This window comes from Apostichopus japonicus, chromosome 19 (genome assembly GCF_037975245.1).
Source record: "Apostichopus japonicus isolate 1M-3 chromosome 19, ASM3797524v1, whole genome shotgun sequence".
Taxonomy (NCBI): domain Eukaryota; kingdom Metazoa; phylum Echinodermata; class Holothuroidea; order Aspidochirotida; family Stichopodidae; genus Apostichopus; species Apostichopus japonicus.
Window position 1 is genome coordinate 270,933 of NC_092579.1, and position 16,258 is coordinate 287,190.

The 16,258-nt window shown below is 38.4% G+C and overlaps 1 protein-coding gene across 1 annotated transcript in view; it reads left to right on the forward strand.

Moving 5' to 3' along the window:
* Positions 1–16,258, forward strand: part of LOC139959580 (ubiquitin carboxyl-terminal hydrolase 1-like) — a 42,433-nt gene that overhangs the window by 15,985 nt on the left and 10,190 nt on the right. The window contains exons 3-5 of the mRNA XM_071957296.1: positions 8,988–9,354; positions 13,019–13,119; positions 14,394–15,298. Of these exons, the coding sequence (XP_071813397.1) occupies positions 8,988–9,354; positions 13,019–13,119; positions 14,394–15,298 (1,373 nt within the window). The remainder of the gene's footprint in view (positions 1–8,987; positions 9,355–13,018; positions 13,120–14,393; positions 15,299–16,258) is intronic.

Genomic DNA, 16,258 nt, shown 5'->3' on the forward strand with positions numbered 1-16,258 from the left:
TGTTTATGGTAGATTGCTAACTTATGAAGGGATGTAAGTGGCAGTGGTCCTTTCTTGTTGTTTATAGTAGATTGCTAACTTATAAAGGGATGTAAGTGGCAGTGGTCCTTTCTTGTTGTTTATGGTAGATTGCTAACTTATGAAGGGATGTAAGTGGCAGTGGTCCTTTCTTGTTGTTTATGGTAGATTGCTAACTTATGAAGGGATGTAAGTGGCAGTGGTCCTTTCTTAACATTGTTTATGGTAGATTGCTAACTTATGAAGGGATGTAAGTGGCAGTGGTCCTTTCTTAACATTGTTTATGGTAGATTGCTAACTTATGAAGGGATGTAAGTGGCAGTGGTCCTTTCTTAACATTGTTTATGGTAGATTGCTAACTTATGAAGGGATGTAAGTGGCAGTGGTCCTTTCTTGTTGTTTATGGTAGATTGCTAACTTATGAAGGGATGTAAGTGGTAGTGGTCCTTTCTTGTTGTTTATGGTAGATTGCTAACTTATGAAGGGATGTAAGTGGCAGTGGTCCTTTCTTAACATTGTTTATGGTAGATTGCTAACTTATGAAGGGATGTAAGTGGCAGTAGTCCTTTCTTGTTGTTAATAGTAGATTGCTAACTTATGAAGGGATGTAAGTGGCAGTGGTCCTTTCTTAACATTGTTTATGGTAGATTGCTAACTTATGAAGGGATGTAAGTGGCAGTGGTCCTTCCTTGTTGTTTATAGTAGATTGCTAACTTATGAAGGGATGTAAGTGGCAGTGGTCCTTTCTTGTTGTTTATAGTAGATTGCTAAATTATGAAGGGATGTAAGTGGCAGTGGTCCTTTCTTAACATTGTTTATGGTAGATTGCTAACTTATGAAGGGATGTAAGTGGCAGTGGTCCTTTCTTGTTGTTTATAGTAGATTGCTAACTTATGAAGGGATGTAAGTGGCAGTGGTCCTTTCTTAACATTGTTTATAGTAGATTGCTAACTTATGAAGGGATGTAAGTGGCAGTGGTCCTTTCTTGTTGCTTATAGTAGATTGCTAACTTATGAAGGGAAGCAAGTGGCAGTGGTCCTTTCTTGTTGTTAATAGTAGATTGCTAACTTATGAAGGGATGCAAGTGGCAGTGGTCCTTCCTTGTTGTTTATGGTAGATTGTAACTTATGAAGGGATGTAAGTGGCAGTGGTCGTTTCTTGTTGTTAATAGTAGATTGCTAACTTATGAAGGGATGTAAGTGGCAGTGGTCCTTTCTTAACATTGTTTATAGTAGATTGCTAACTTATCAAGGGATGTAAGTGGCAGTGGTCCTTTCTTGTTGTTAATAGTAGATTGCTAACTTATGAAGGGATGTAAGTGGCAGTGGTCCTTTCTTGTTGTTTATAGTAGATTGCTAACTTATGAAGGGATGTAAGTGGCAGTGGTCCTTCCTTGTTGTTTATAGTAGATTGCTAACTTATGAAGGGATGTAAGTGGCAGTGGTCCTTTCTTAACATTGTTTATAGTAGATTTCTAACTTATGAAGGGATGTAAGTGGCAGTGGTCCTTTCTTGTTGTTTATAGTAGATTGCTAACTTATGAAGGGATGTAAGTGGCAGTGGTCCTTTCTTGTTGTTAATAGTAGATTGCTAACTTATGAAGGGATGTAAGTGGCAGTGGTCCTTTCTTAACATTGTTTATGGTAGATTGCTAACTTATGAAGGGATGTAAGTGGCAGTGGTCCTTTCTTGTTGTTTATAGTAGATTGCTAACTTATGAAGGGATGCAAGTGGCAGTGGTCCTTCCTTGTTGTTAATAGTAGATTGCTAACTTATGAAGGGATGTAAGTGGCAGTGGTCCTTTCTTAACATTGTTTATAGTAGATTGCTAACTTATCAAGGGATGTAAGTGGCAGTAGTCCTTTCTTGTTGTTAATAGCAGATTGCTAACTTATGAAGGGATGTAAGTGGCAGTGGTCCTTTCTTGTTGTTTATAGTAGATTGCTAACTTATGAAGGGATGTAAGTGGCAGTGGTCCTTTCTTGTTGTTAATACAGTAGTAGATTGCTAACTTATGAAGGGATGTAAGTGGCAGTGGTCCTTTCTTGTTGCTTATAGTAGATTGCTAACTTATGAAGGGATGTAAGTGGCAGTGGTCCTTTCTTAACATTGTTTATGGTAGATTGCTAACTTATGAAGGGATGTAAGTGGCAGTGGTCCTTTCTTAACATTGTTTATAGTAGATTGCTAACTTATGAAGGGATGTAAGTGGCAGTGGTCCTTTCTTGTTGCTTATAGTAGATTGCTAACTTATGAAGGGATGTAAGTGGCAGTGGTCCTTTCTTAACATTGTTTATGGTAGATTGCTAACTTATGAAGGGATGTAAGTGGCAGTGGTCCTTTCTTGTTGTTTATACGTAGTAGATTGCTAACTTATAAAGGGATGTAAGTGGCAGTGGTCCTTTCTTGTTGTTTATGGTAGATTGCTAACTTATGAAGGGATGTAAGTGGCAGTGGTCCTTTCTTGTTGTCAATAGTAGATTGCTAACTTATGAAGGGATGTAAGTGGCAGTGGTCCTTTCTTGTTGCTTATAGTAGATTGCTAACTTATGAAGGGATGTAAGTGGCAGTGGTCCTTTCTTAACATTGTTTATGGTAGATTGCTAACTTATGAAGGGATGTAAGTGGCAGTGGTCCTTTCTTGTTGTTTATAGTAGATTGCTAACTTATGAAGGGATGTAAGTAGCAGTGGTCCTTTCTTGTTGCTTATAGTAGATTGCTAACTTATGAAGGGATGTAAGTGGCAGTGGTCCTTTCTTAACATTGTTTATGGTAGATTGCTAACTTATGAAGGGATGTAAGTGGCAGTGGTCCTTTCTTGTTGTTTATACGTAGTAGATTGCTAACTTATAAAGGGATGTAAGTGGCAGTGGTCCTTTCTTGTTGTTTATGGTAGATTGCTAACTTATGAAGGGATGTAAGTGGCAGTGGTCCTTTCTTGTTGTCAATAGTAGATTGCTAACTTATGAAGGGATGTAAGTGGCAGTGGTCCTTTCTTGTTGCTTATAGTAGATTGCTAACTTATGAAGGGATGTAAGTGGCAGTGGTCCTTTCTTAACATTGTTTATGGTAGATTGCTAACTTATGAAGGGATGTAAGTGGCAGTGGTCCTTTCTTGTTGTTTATAGTAGATTGCTAACTTATAAAGGGATGTAAGTGGCAGTGGTCCTTTCTTGTTGTTTATGGTAGATTGCTAACTTATGAAGGGATGTAAGTGGCAGTGGTCCTTTCTTGTTGTTTATGGTAGATTGCTAACTTATGAAGGGATGTAAGTGGCAGTGGTCCTTTCTTAACATTGTTTATGGTAGATTGCTAACTTATGAAGGGATGTAAGTGGCAGTGGTCCTTTCTTAACATTGTTTATGGTAGATTGCTAACTTATGAAGGGATGTAAGTGGCAGTGGTCCTTTCTTAACATTGTTTATGGTAGATTGCTAACTTATGAAGGGATGTAAGTGGCAGTGGTCCTTTCTTGTTGTTTATGGTAGATTGCTAACTTATGAAGGGATGTAAGTGGTAGTGGTCCTTTCTTGTTGTTTATGGTAGATTGCTAACTTATGAAGGGATGTAAGTGGCAGTGGTCCTTTCTTAACATTGTTTATGGTAGATTGCTAACTTATGAAGGGATGTAAGTGGCAGTAGTCCTTTCTTGTTGTTAATAGTAGATTGCTAACTTATGAAGGGATGTAAGTGGCAGTGGTCCTTTCTTAACATTGTTTATGGTAGATTGCTAACTTATGAAGGGATGTAAGTGGCAGTGGTCCTTCCTTGTTGTTTATAGTAGATTGCTAACTTATGAAGGGATGTAAGTGGCAGTGGTCCTTTCTTGTTGTTTATAGTAGATTGCTAAATTATGAAGGGATGTAAGTGGCAGTGGTCCTTTCTTAACATTGTTTATGGTAGATTGCTAACTTATGAAGGGATGTAAGTGGCAGTGGTCCTTTCTTGTTGTTTATAGTAGATTGCTAACTTATGAAGGGATGTAAGTGGCAGTGGTCCTTTCTTAACATTGTTTATAGTAGATTGCTAACTTATGAAGGGATGTAAGTGGCAGTGGTCCTTTCTTGTTGCTTATAGTAGATTGCTAACTTATGAAGGGAAGCAAGTGGCAGTGGTCCTTTCTTGTTGTTAATAGTAGATTGCTAACTTATGAAGGGATGCAAGTGGCAGTGGTCCTTCCTTGTTGTTTATGGTAGATTGTAACTTATGAAGGGATGTAAGTGGCAGTGGTCGTTTCTTGTTGTTAATAGTAGATTGCTAACTTATGAAGGGATGTAAGTGGCAGTGGTCCTTTCTTAACATTGTTTATAGTAGATTGCTAACTTATCAAGGGATGTAAGTGGCAGTGGTCCTTTCTTGTTGTTAATAGTAGATTGCTAACTTATGAAGGGATGTAAGTGGCAGTGGTCCTTTCTTGTTGTTTATAGTAGATTGCTAACTTATGAAGGGATGTAAGTGGCAGTGGTCCTTCCTTGTTGTTTATAGTAGATTGCTAACTTATGAAGGGATGTAAGTGGCAGTGGTCCTTTCTTAACATTGTTTATAGTAGATTGCTAACTTATGAAGGGATGTAAGTGGCAGTGGTCCTTTCTTGTTGTTTATAGTAGATTGCTAACTTATGAAGGGATGTAAGTGGCAGTGGTCCTTTCTTGTTGTTAATAGTAGATTGCTAACTTATGAAGGGATGTAAGTGGCAGTGGTCCTTTCTTAACATTGTTTATGGTAGATTGCTAACTTATGAAGGGATGTAAGTGGCAGTGGTCCTTTCTTGTTGTTTATAGTAGATTGCTAACTTATGAAGGGATGCAAGTGGCAGTGGTCCTTCCTTGTTGTTAATAGTAGATTGCTAACTTATGAAGGGATGTAAGTGGCAGTGGTCCTTTCTTAACATTGTTTATAGTAGATTGCTAACTTATCAAGGGATGTAAGTGGCAGTAGTCCTTTCTTGTTGTTAATAGCAGATTGCTAACTTATGAAGGGATGTAAGTGGCAGTGGTCCTTTCTTGTTGTTTATAGTAGATTGCTAACTTATGAAGGGATGTAAGTGGCAGTGGTCCTTTCTTGTTGTTAATACAGTAGTAGATTGCTAACTTATGAAGGGATGTAAGTGGCAGTGGTCCTTTCTTGTTGCTTATAGTAGATTGCTAACTTATGAAGGGATGTAAGTGGCAGTGGTCCTTTCTTAACATTGTTTATGGTAGATTGCTAACTTATGAAGGGATGTAAGTGGCAGTGGTCCTTTCTTAACATTGTTTATAGTAGATTGCTAACTTATGAAGGGATGTAAGTGGCAGTGGTCCTTTCTTGTTGCTTATAGTAGATTGCTAACTTATGAAGGGATGTAAGTGGCAGTGGTCCTTTCTTAACATTGTTTATGGTAGATTGCTAACTTATGAAGGGATGTAAGTGGCAGTGGTCCTTTCTTGTTGTTTATACGTAGTAGATTGCTAACTTATAAAGGGATGTAAGTGGCAGTGGTCCTTTCTTGTTGTTTATGGTAGATTGCTAACTTATGAAGGGATGTAAGTGGCAGTGGTCCTTTCTTGTTGTCAATAGTAGATTGCTAACTTATGAAGGGATGTAAGTGGCAGTGGTCCTTTCTTGTTGCTTATAGTAGATTGCTAACTTATGAAGGGATGTAAGTGGCAGTGGTCCTTTCTTAACATTGTTTATGGTAGATTGCTAACTTATGAAGGGATGTAAGTGGCAGTGGTCCTTTCTTGTTGTTTATAGTAGATTGCTAACTTATAAAGGGATGTAAGTGGCAGTGGTCCTTTCTTGTTGTTTATGGTAGATTGCTAACTTATGAAGGGATGTAAGTGGCAGTGGTCCTTTCTTGTTGTTTATGGTAGATTGCTAACTTATGAAGGGATGTAAGTGGCAGTGGTCCTTTCTTAACATTGTTTATGGTAGATTGCTAACTTATGAAGGGATGTAAGTGGCAGTGGTCCTTTCTTAACATTGTTTATGGTAGATTGCTAACTTATGAAGGGATGTAAGTGGCAGTGGTCCTTTCTTAACATTGTTTATGGTAGATTGCTAACTTATGAAGGGATGTAAGTGGCAGTGGTCCTTTCTTGTTGTTTATGGTAGATTGCTAACTTATGAAGGGATGTAAGTGGTAGTGGTCCTTTCTTGTTGTTTATGGTAGATTGCTAACTTATGAAGGGATGTAAGTGGCAGTGGTCCTTTCTTAACATTGTTTATGGTAGATTGCTAACTTATGAAGGGATGTAAGTGGCAGTAGTCCTTTCTTGTTGTTAATAGTAGATTGCTAACTTATGAAGGGATGTAAGTGGCAGTGGTCCTTTCTTAACATTGTTTATGGTAGATTGCTAACTTATGAAGGGATGTAAGTGGCAGTGGTCCTTCCTTGTTGTTTATAGTAGATTGCTAACTTATGAAGGGATGTAAGTGGCAGTGGTCCTTTCTTGTTGTTTATAGTAGATTGCTAAATTATGAAGGGATGTAAGTGGCAGTGGTCCTTTCTTAACATTGTTTATGGTAGATTGCTAACTTATGAAGGGATGTAAGTGGCAGTGGTCCTTTCTTGTTGTTTATAGTAGATTGCTAACTTATGAAGGGATGTAAGTGGCAGTGGTCCTTTCTTAACATTGTTTATGGTAGATTGCTAACTTATGAAGGGATGTAAGTGGCAGTGGTCCTTTCTTGTTGTTTATAGTAGATTGCTAACTTATGAAGGGATGTAAGTGGCAGTGGTCCTTTCTTAACATTGTTTATGGTAGATTGCTAACTTATGAAGGGATGTAAGTGGCAGTGGTCCTTTCTTGTTGTTTATGGTAGATTGCTAACTTATGAAGGGATGTAAGTGGCAGTGGTCCTTTCTTGTTGTTTATGGTAGATTGCTAACTTATGAAGGGATGTAAGTGGCAGTGGTCCTTTCTTGTTGTTAATAGTATATTGCTAACTTATGAAGGGATGTAAGTGGCAGTGGTCCTTTCTTGTTGTTAATAGTATATTGCTAACTTATGAAGGGATGTAAGTGGCAGTGGTCCTTTCTTAACATTGTTTATGGTAGATTGCTAACTTATGAAGGGATGTAAGTGGCAGTGGTCCTTTCTAGGAAGGTAGAAATATGTGATGTTTATAAGTAGGGATGCACATGATTTGGAAATTCAAATATGGCCAGATACTGGATTGACCTATTCAGCCAAAAAAATGAAAGAAAAACGGCTAGAATTCTGGCTGGATTTTACCTGATTTTGAAAATAAATAAAGTCCAGCAATTTCTTTAGGGTGCAGGCTGAGGGGGGGGGATAAAGGGGGGGGATAAAGGGCAGAGTTTGGATGGGGGATGGGTACTTTGTGCATACATGTATACAGGAAGAATACTTTTTCCTTTCTATTCATGTTATTCAGTGGTTGAAGTTTAACAAAGAGATCTTCTTTTGAATGACTTTGTACAAGGAATAACTACTAAGTGGAACACTACTGCTTTTAAGGCTACAGTGTAAAATCGGGATGCACCGGATATCTGTTCCGGCCGGACTATCCGGCTGGATAGTGAGCAATTATCCGGTTCCGGCCGGATGGTTTTCAAAATCCGGCCGGATCTTTTTCAAAATCTGGCCTGAATTATTCCTTAAATAGGTGTTGGTATTAACTTAAATCAATGTAAACTATTTCCAAAAATTAATAAAAACATTCAAAGTAAGGAAAAATTAGGTTTAACATGTTTAATTTAATTTTCTCAATGGTCTGACCCACTGTTTCTAAAGATCAACCAAAATAATACAACTACTGCAATAATATGAAGCTCTTTTTTTTTTTTTTACAGATAATATTGCAGTGTAAAAATTTGTTACCAAATAATGAATAATAAAAGACAATTCTAAATCCAGATAGTAGTGTTATGACAAAAATTAAATAATCTTTTTATTCAGTATAAAGTATGAGATTTGTGAGATGTAGCTTCCCGTTTTAAAACAAACTTCATAGACGTATGCAGTATTTTTCCAGCAAACAAATTTACATACTGTATCAACCTTGTCAACAATTATATTGTAGTTATTTTATTAAAGAATGTAGATTACACCACTTCAAGTCATATTTAATCTCATAAATGGGGTCTTAATTTCACCTTCTTTATAATATGCAGATACCTCACCTAAGAATTGCTCCTTGTTTCATAATTCTACTTCTTATTAATGATTTTCTTTTGTGTAATGAAAAAATCCGGTTCCGGCCGGATTTTATCCGGCCGGATTTCATGTACTGTCCGGCAAAATCCGGTTCCGGCCGGATCCAAAAATTTGGATCCGGTGCATCCCTAGTGTAAAACTCTGGCACCAATATACTCAGGCCTCCTGTAGGGCATTTTAAACGCTACTGCTTTTAAGGTTACAGTGTAAAACTCCACCAATATACTCAGGCCTTCTGTAGGGCATTTCAAACGCAACTGCTTTTAAGGCTACAGTGTAAAACTCCACCAATATACTCAGGCCTCCTGTAGAGCATTTCAACCAGCAAGACAATTCAAGACAACCTACTGCAGAGTGCAAAAGATAAATACAAACATAAAGGGGACATTCCCAGCCCTTGAATGCTGACAGTGATTAAATCCAGCATATCATGAAAAAGATCTTGAGATACTACCTCACAATATTTTCAAAAGAAGTCAAAGTCTGAAATCACCAACTTGAAAAGTAAAATTTGATGACACTCATACCATGCATCTTTACACAGAAGAAAGTAAATGTGGTTTTCAACAATCATCTTGTGTTAATAACAACAGACAAACAGTGTGCAACCCATTATGTATGTTTGACAGTAGCCTGTATCAAATGGTACAGTATTACGATCAACAAACTAAGTCTCATGTTGATGAATTTCCAGTCAGTTCTGACATATGTTATTTACAAGACAGTGAAGTATGTGAATCAGTAACATAGGAGGATCACATGCTACAAATGTTCTTTAAACCATAGAACTTGTCTTCTACTTTGTAGTTCTGTGGATGAACAAATGAAGTCAGATGTGTGTCACACTACCACAACAGAGGACGGAAAGCAAAGGTCAAAGACAGGACTGACCCAAGATGGAGAGCCAAAACTCCCTCTTCAGCCATATGTTGGCTTCTACAATATTGGTAATACCTGCTACTTGAACAGTGTACTACAAGCATTAAGATACTGCCCAGACTTTGTTACCGTCCTTGCAAATGTTTTAGAAGTGGGTGAAAAATGGCTAAATAAGAAAAGCAGAGAAGTGGTCCAGATAGACGGGAAGGATCCTGCAAATGGTAACCAAGAGGCAGATAAGGAAGAAATAGACAATATTAGTAGGATCTTGCAACTACTAAAGGAGATGCACAAGGTATGCTTTATTCAAATATTCAAACTTTATCTCACAGTTACATGTTAGAAATATTTGAACAAAATTAAGGGGCCCAAAAACACCCCAAGTGTAATGAACAAGAAAACAAGTTGTTTTTGGGAGATATCACAGGCTATCTCATAAATGCAATATTTCTGGGAGCTGCTTCTTGAAATTATTCATCACAAAGATCTCTCAAATATTATAGCAAAGGATGATAATTAGTTTTGTGTCTCCTTGACAACCCCCAAGTACACACTCACAACCAGGCCTATGCAAAACATTACAAAACACATTTTGAATGAACGTCTTCCTTTGTTAAGTAAACCCATAAATTCTACTCTAAAGAACCAAAATTTTCTTCCAATCTGACAGATGACTGAATTTGTTTTAAAACAAGTCATAAGGTACAGCTCTAGTTAACAACATTCCATTACAGAGATTTTAATGCTAAAAATAGTCAATGATGCTTTTCCATATTTCCCGTGATCTGATTGGCTAATACTCCCTTACCTATTGTCTGGAAACATTCTTGCATCTGTAGTGCTCAATGAACACGTAGTATGTTGTTTAACAACAATTACTTGTAAGGTTACATTCCCTGTGTAGAGGTAGCGAAGTTTGTGATTTAGGCTATCATATGTGTGCACTCAAATATCATAATGTTAGGCCAAAAGTTGTAGTTGGATTGTTGCTAAGAATATCACTTAAGATTTGAATCATGTTTTGATCACAAAATGTTATGAGTTGAGACAATTTATGAATTTTGTGGGAAGCTTACATCTCTGATACTGAAAAGAATATTTCATCTCACTGTATGTTTGTTCTCTCTGCATTGAGAATTGTTAAAGTAAAATGTGCATTCATAACACAGTAATTTCTTCGTAGCAAACTTTTTCGTGGTCCCTTTGACCAATTTATTTTCATGTGCGACGTTCATACATCGTCAAAAGTAGCTATTGAAGCTTGAGTTCTTTAATTGACATTATGTAAAATATAATTTACATACTGTAATGGGAAAGGGGTCTGATCTGGCAGGGGATTGGGCCGAATTGCCTCTGTTGGATGGAGAAAAGTAAAACTTTGTTAAACTTTGAATAAAATTGCATTGTGTAACTGTCAATGGTAACTTACGACGGGTTCATAAAAGTTGTGAGCAATTGCTAGGCCTTTTAAGGGCTCATTCTTGTGACACCAAGATAGTAATATTTTCTACAAACTTTAAAGGGGCTCAATAAAATCATTTAAAAGTGAAGTATTTTTATGCTTGCATTTTCTCTCTAGGACACTGTTTCACTCTACTGTACATTGATTTCCAACATCACAGTGTATTCATACCCTATAACATTTAAACAGGCGCTATGTAAGGGAGTTGTTTACCATACAGTTGCATGCATTGCATGATGTCTAGGTCACTAGGCCAGCATACTGTATCTGCTACAGTAATTGTAAATAGTCTAAGGCAAAATTTCCTGCTTCTAAATTTGACAGTCATTTTGTTCTTGTATATTAGTTACAAGTTTCATAATTTGATTTTTCTTCTGTGCACATTATAGACCAATCACTGTAGGCTTCCATTGAGCACAAGCCAATGTTTGTCTGGGGTCATTATAACTATAAGTTTTGTGTGTTCCCGTAGAGGTATCTTAAAGTGCATATTTTCATGGAGGACTGCAGTGATGCAAGTTCTCAGAGAGGACGCAAACATTTTGAAGACATTGTGTCTCGCAGACGCAACTTTTTAAATCCTAGTAACTAGGGATGCACCGGATCCAAATTTTTGGATCCGGCCGGAACCGGATTTTGCCGGATAGTACATGAAATCCGGCCGGATAAAATCCGGCCGGAACCGGATTTTTTCATTACACAAAAGAAAATCATTAATAAGAAGTACAAGTATGAAACAAGGAGCAAATGTACCTGTGAGGTATACGCATATTATAAAGAAGGTGAAATTAAGACCCCATTTAGTGGGACAGACCATTGAGAAAATTCAATTAAACATGTTAAACTTAATTTTTCCTTACTTAGAATGTTTTTATTAATTTTTGGAAATAGTTTACATTGATTTAAGTTAATACCAACACCTTTTTAAGGAATAATTCAGGCCAGATTTTGAAAAAGATCCGGCCGGATTTTGAAAAATATCCGGCCGGAACCGGATAATTGCTCACTATCCGGCCGGATAGTCCGGCCGGACCGGATATCCGGTGCATCCCTACTAGTAACATCACTGGGTTAAACCTTGAAACTCTGTCTGCTGTGTGGCATTCAATGCAGTATTGTTTTGTGACATAAATGTGGCAAGAATCACTGGCTTTTTCTGTTTAGTTGATTTATTTGCAAGCACATTTCACATTTACAGGGCATTTGACTTTGTCACTTATGGCATGAATATCTGCACCATTATTGTTTTAGTAGCATTTAAGTTGCTTATTCAATGAAATGGTACTTGGTACCAGACTGTAAGTCACCAAGGATGCACCAGAATCAAAATCTGGCTGGATGTAAGGAATTTTTCAAGCGGGCATCTGGCCTGATTTTTTTTCTAAATCTGTCTAGATTTGCCATATTTACAAGTAACTTAACATGGCATAATAACTACAAATATCAGCAGTTTGATTTGTGTTTTTTCGCCTTAAAATAAGTATTTCAAAATCTTTATAGAGAAAACATTATTATGCAAGTCAAATGTTCTGATAAATTCACCATTTTACAAACTTCAATAATTAGAACTTCAGAATTTAAAAAAAAAAAAAGTGTACAGTATTCCAATTTCCACCATTCTTTGCTATGAATAAATATAATTTTGAAAGGAAATTTATAGCATGTACTTGTCATACAAAATTGTGAGGTACTACTGTACCTCAAGATTGTGAGGTACTACTGTACCTCAAGATTGTGAGGTACTACTGTACCTCAAGATTGTGAGGTACTACTGTACCTCAAGATTGTGAGGTACTACTGTACCTCAAGATTGTGAGGTACTACTGTACCTCAAGATTGTGAGGTACTACTGTACCTCAAGATTGTGAGGTACTACTGTACCTCAAGATTGTGAGGTACTACTGTACCTCAAGATTGTGAGGTACTACTGTACCTCAAGATTGTGAGGTCCTAATGTACCTCAAGATTGTGAGGTACCATTGTACCTCGAGATTTTTTTCATGATTTAGATCCAGCAACACTTATGGGGGTTAGAACTCGGGATTTCCTCTTTATACAGTAGTTGTATTATCTTTCCTAGCTGTGCTTCTTTACAGTTGTGGCTTCATGTACCATACTGTGCAGTAAGTTGTCCTGAAATATCTTGTTGGTTGAAATGCCCTATAGGATGCCAGATTATAGTTGTGGCATTTTACACTTTAGCCTAAACTTCACCACTGAACAACATGAATAGAAACGTAAGAGTATATGTCCTTCACACTACTGTCAAGCACTGCTCTGCAACTCATCCCCCCCCCCCCCCCCCGCCCAGCCAACACTCTTTACCCTAAAGAAACTTGGATGACATTGATTGTCAAAATTTTTTACACGGCCAGATTAGTTTGCTGAATCTGGCAAACCTGGTGCAATGTGTCACATTGTTCACATTGGAGTTGTTTCTTTGCAATCATCAAGTGTGAACTGCAGCTTGACAGATGTTTTGGTTCTTCATTTTAAGGTCTTTGAGTTTATGAGAGATAAAGAAGATAACTTTATCCTGATGCCTTCACCAGACACTGACATGGCTGTTAACCCTGAGCTTGTCTTGGAAGCCTTAAGGTATGTAGACCTGCTGATGATGGGTATGTAGACCTGCTGATGATGGGTATGTAGACCTGCTGTATGTAGACCTGCTGATGATGGGTATGTAGACCTGCTGATGATGGGTATGTAGACCTGTATGTAGACCTGCTGATGATGGGTATGTAGACCTGCTGATGATGGGTATGTAGACCTGCTGTATGTAGACCTGCTGATGATGGGTATGTAGACCTGCTGATGATGGGTATGTAGACCTGTATGTAGACCTGCTGATGATGGGTATGTAGACCTGCTGATGATGGGTATGTAGACCTGCTGATGATGGGTATGTAGACCTGCTGATGATAGGTATGTAGACCTGCTGTATGTAGACCTGCTGATGATGGGTATGTAGACCTGCTGATGATGGGTATGTAGACCTGCTGATGATAGGTATGTAGACCTGCTGATGATGGGTATGTAGACCTGCTGATGATGGGTATGTAGACCTGCTGATGATAGGTATGTAGACCTGCTGTATGTAGACCTGCTGATGATGGGTATGTAGACCTGCTGATGATGGGTATGTAGACCTGCTGTATGTAGACCTGCTGATGATGGGTATGTAGACCTGCTGTATGTAGACCTGCTGATGATGGGTATGTAGACCTGCTGATGATGGGTATGTAGACCTGCTGATGATGGATATGTAGACCTGCTGATGATAGGTACCTGTATGTAGACCTGCTGATGATAGGTATGTAGACCTGCTGTATGTAGACCTGCTGTATGTAGACCTGCTGATGATGGGTATGTAGACCTGCTGATGATGGGTATGTAGACCTGCTGATGATGGGTACAGTATGTAGACCTGCTGATGATGGGTATGTAGACCTGCTGATGATAGGTATGTAGACCTGCTGTATGTAGACCTGCTGATGATGGGTATGTAGACCTGCTGTATGTAGACCTGCTGATAATGGATTACACAATCTGCTGGGATTTGTCTAATTATATGTGAAATGGGTCCATTCCTCACGGAAACATGGTGTGGTGTTTTTTCAATATCGACATAGTCAAGGTCAGACAGTGACTCATTAATATGACATAGTGAGTCTTTAAAATTCATACCATTGTAGCAGAAACTTCTCAATGAATGTCACTTCAGCATCACCATGAGTGTCCGTTGATTTAGGAAGTGGGTGCAAATTTTTTAAGTTACTTGATGTTTTGATTTTATATGGTGGTTCAATGTTTGTATTGTGATGAGAATCTAGTGAATCTATCACAAAGTTCTTTTACTTTCCTCTCAGAACTGTCAATCCGATGTTTGAAGGCTACCTCCAGCACGATGCCCAAGAGCTTCTTTGTTCCTTACTTTCATCTCTAGAGGAAGTTCGCGAAAGGATATCCAAGGATATGAGCTGTGGTAATAAAGATGCCATGAACAACAACATCTGTGAGGTTGTCTGCAGAACTCCAACCACCTCAAAGACTGAGGGGTCTCTCAAAGGTGGATGTAGCCCTAGCATGAACAAATCACAAAAGAGAGGTGTGGAGAGTCCATCTGCTGCTAGAAAGCATCTCTCTTATGGCCCTCCTTCTGGAGACTTGGTGGTCAGAAATAGTACAGTTGCAGGAGTGTCAAATGAGAAAGGAGATGGGCAAAGAAGCAAAGAGTTCAGACGAAAGAGTATGAGAAATAAACAATTGGAATGTGAACACCCCAAAAGAGGAGAAAATACTCACGATAAAAAGGATGTCCTGAAAGATATGAAACTAGAGAAGAAAAAATCTCTGGGTATCAAGAGACTTTATAAGTTGACCAATCAACCAACTATTTTCAGTAAATTAAATATATTAAAGAAAAAGAAACAACATATTCCACCCTCCTCACCTTTGGGAGATATTAACAAGGAGGGTGACTGCATTGGAGATGTAAAGAGTTCAGATGAGATGGAACCTGGGCTGCAGTCTCCTTCTAGGGACACTACCATGTCTGGTGCACCAGTTGTTATTTTGCAACACCAGGGCATAAGCCAGAGTCTGTTTCAGGGGTCACTAGTTCTGAGGACAAAGTGTATGGAATGTGAGAACTATACAGAAAGATGCGAAGAGTTTCAGGACATTAGTGTACCTGTCCATCGTCTGAAGAAAGAAGAGGAAGATTTAGAATTAAACCAGATTGAACCACCGACAGAGTCAAATGATTCTTGTGGTAGGAATAAAAGTCATATCACATACTTTAACTGTGTTTGCCGTACTGTTATCTGCTGAATGCTACTGTGTTTGCACAACTGTTGTTCAGCTGAATGCTGCTGTGTTTGCTCTACTGTTGTTCTGCTGAATGGTACTGTGTTTGCTCAACTGTTGTTCTGCTGAATGCTACTGTGTTTGCTCAACTGTTGTTCTCCTGAGTGCTACTGTGTTTGCTCAACTGTTTTTCAGCTGAATGTTACTGTGTTTGCTCAACTGTTGTTCTGCTGAATGCTGCTGTGTTTGCTCTACTGTTGTTCTGCTGAATGGTACTGTGTTTGCTCAACTGTTGTTCTGCTGAATGCTACTGTGTTTGCTCAACTGTTGTTCTGCTACTGTGTTTGCTCTACTGTTGTTCTGCTGAATGGTACTGTGTTTGCTCTACTTTTGTTCTGCTGAATGCTACTGTGTTTGCACAACTGTTGTTCTGCTGAATGCTACTGTGTTTGCTCAACTATTGTTCAGCTGAATGCTACTGTGTTTGCACAACTGTTGTTCTCCTGAGTGCTACTGTGTTTGCTCAACTGTTTTTCAGCTGAATGGTAATGTGTTTGCTCAACTGTTTTTCAGCTGAATGTTACTGTGTTTGCTCAACTGTTGTTCTGCTGAATGCTACTGTGTTTGCTCAACTGTTTTTCAGCTGAATGTTACTGTGTTTGCCGTACTGTTATCTGCTGAATGCTACTGTGTTTGCACAACTGTTGTTCAGCTGAATGCTGCTGTGTTTGCTCAACTGTTGTTCTCCTGAGTGCTACTGTGTTTGCTCAACTGTTTTTCAGCTGAATGTTACTGTGTTTGCTCAACTGTTGTTCTGCTGAATGCTGCTGTGTTTGCTCTACTGTTGTTCTGCTGAATGGTACTGTGTTTGCTCAACTGTTGTTCTGCTGAATGCTACTGTGTTTGCTCAACTGTTGTTCTGCTA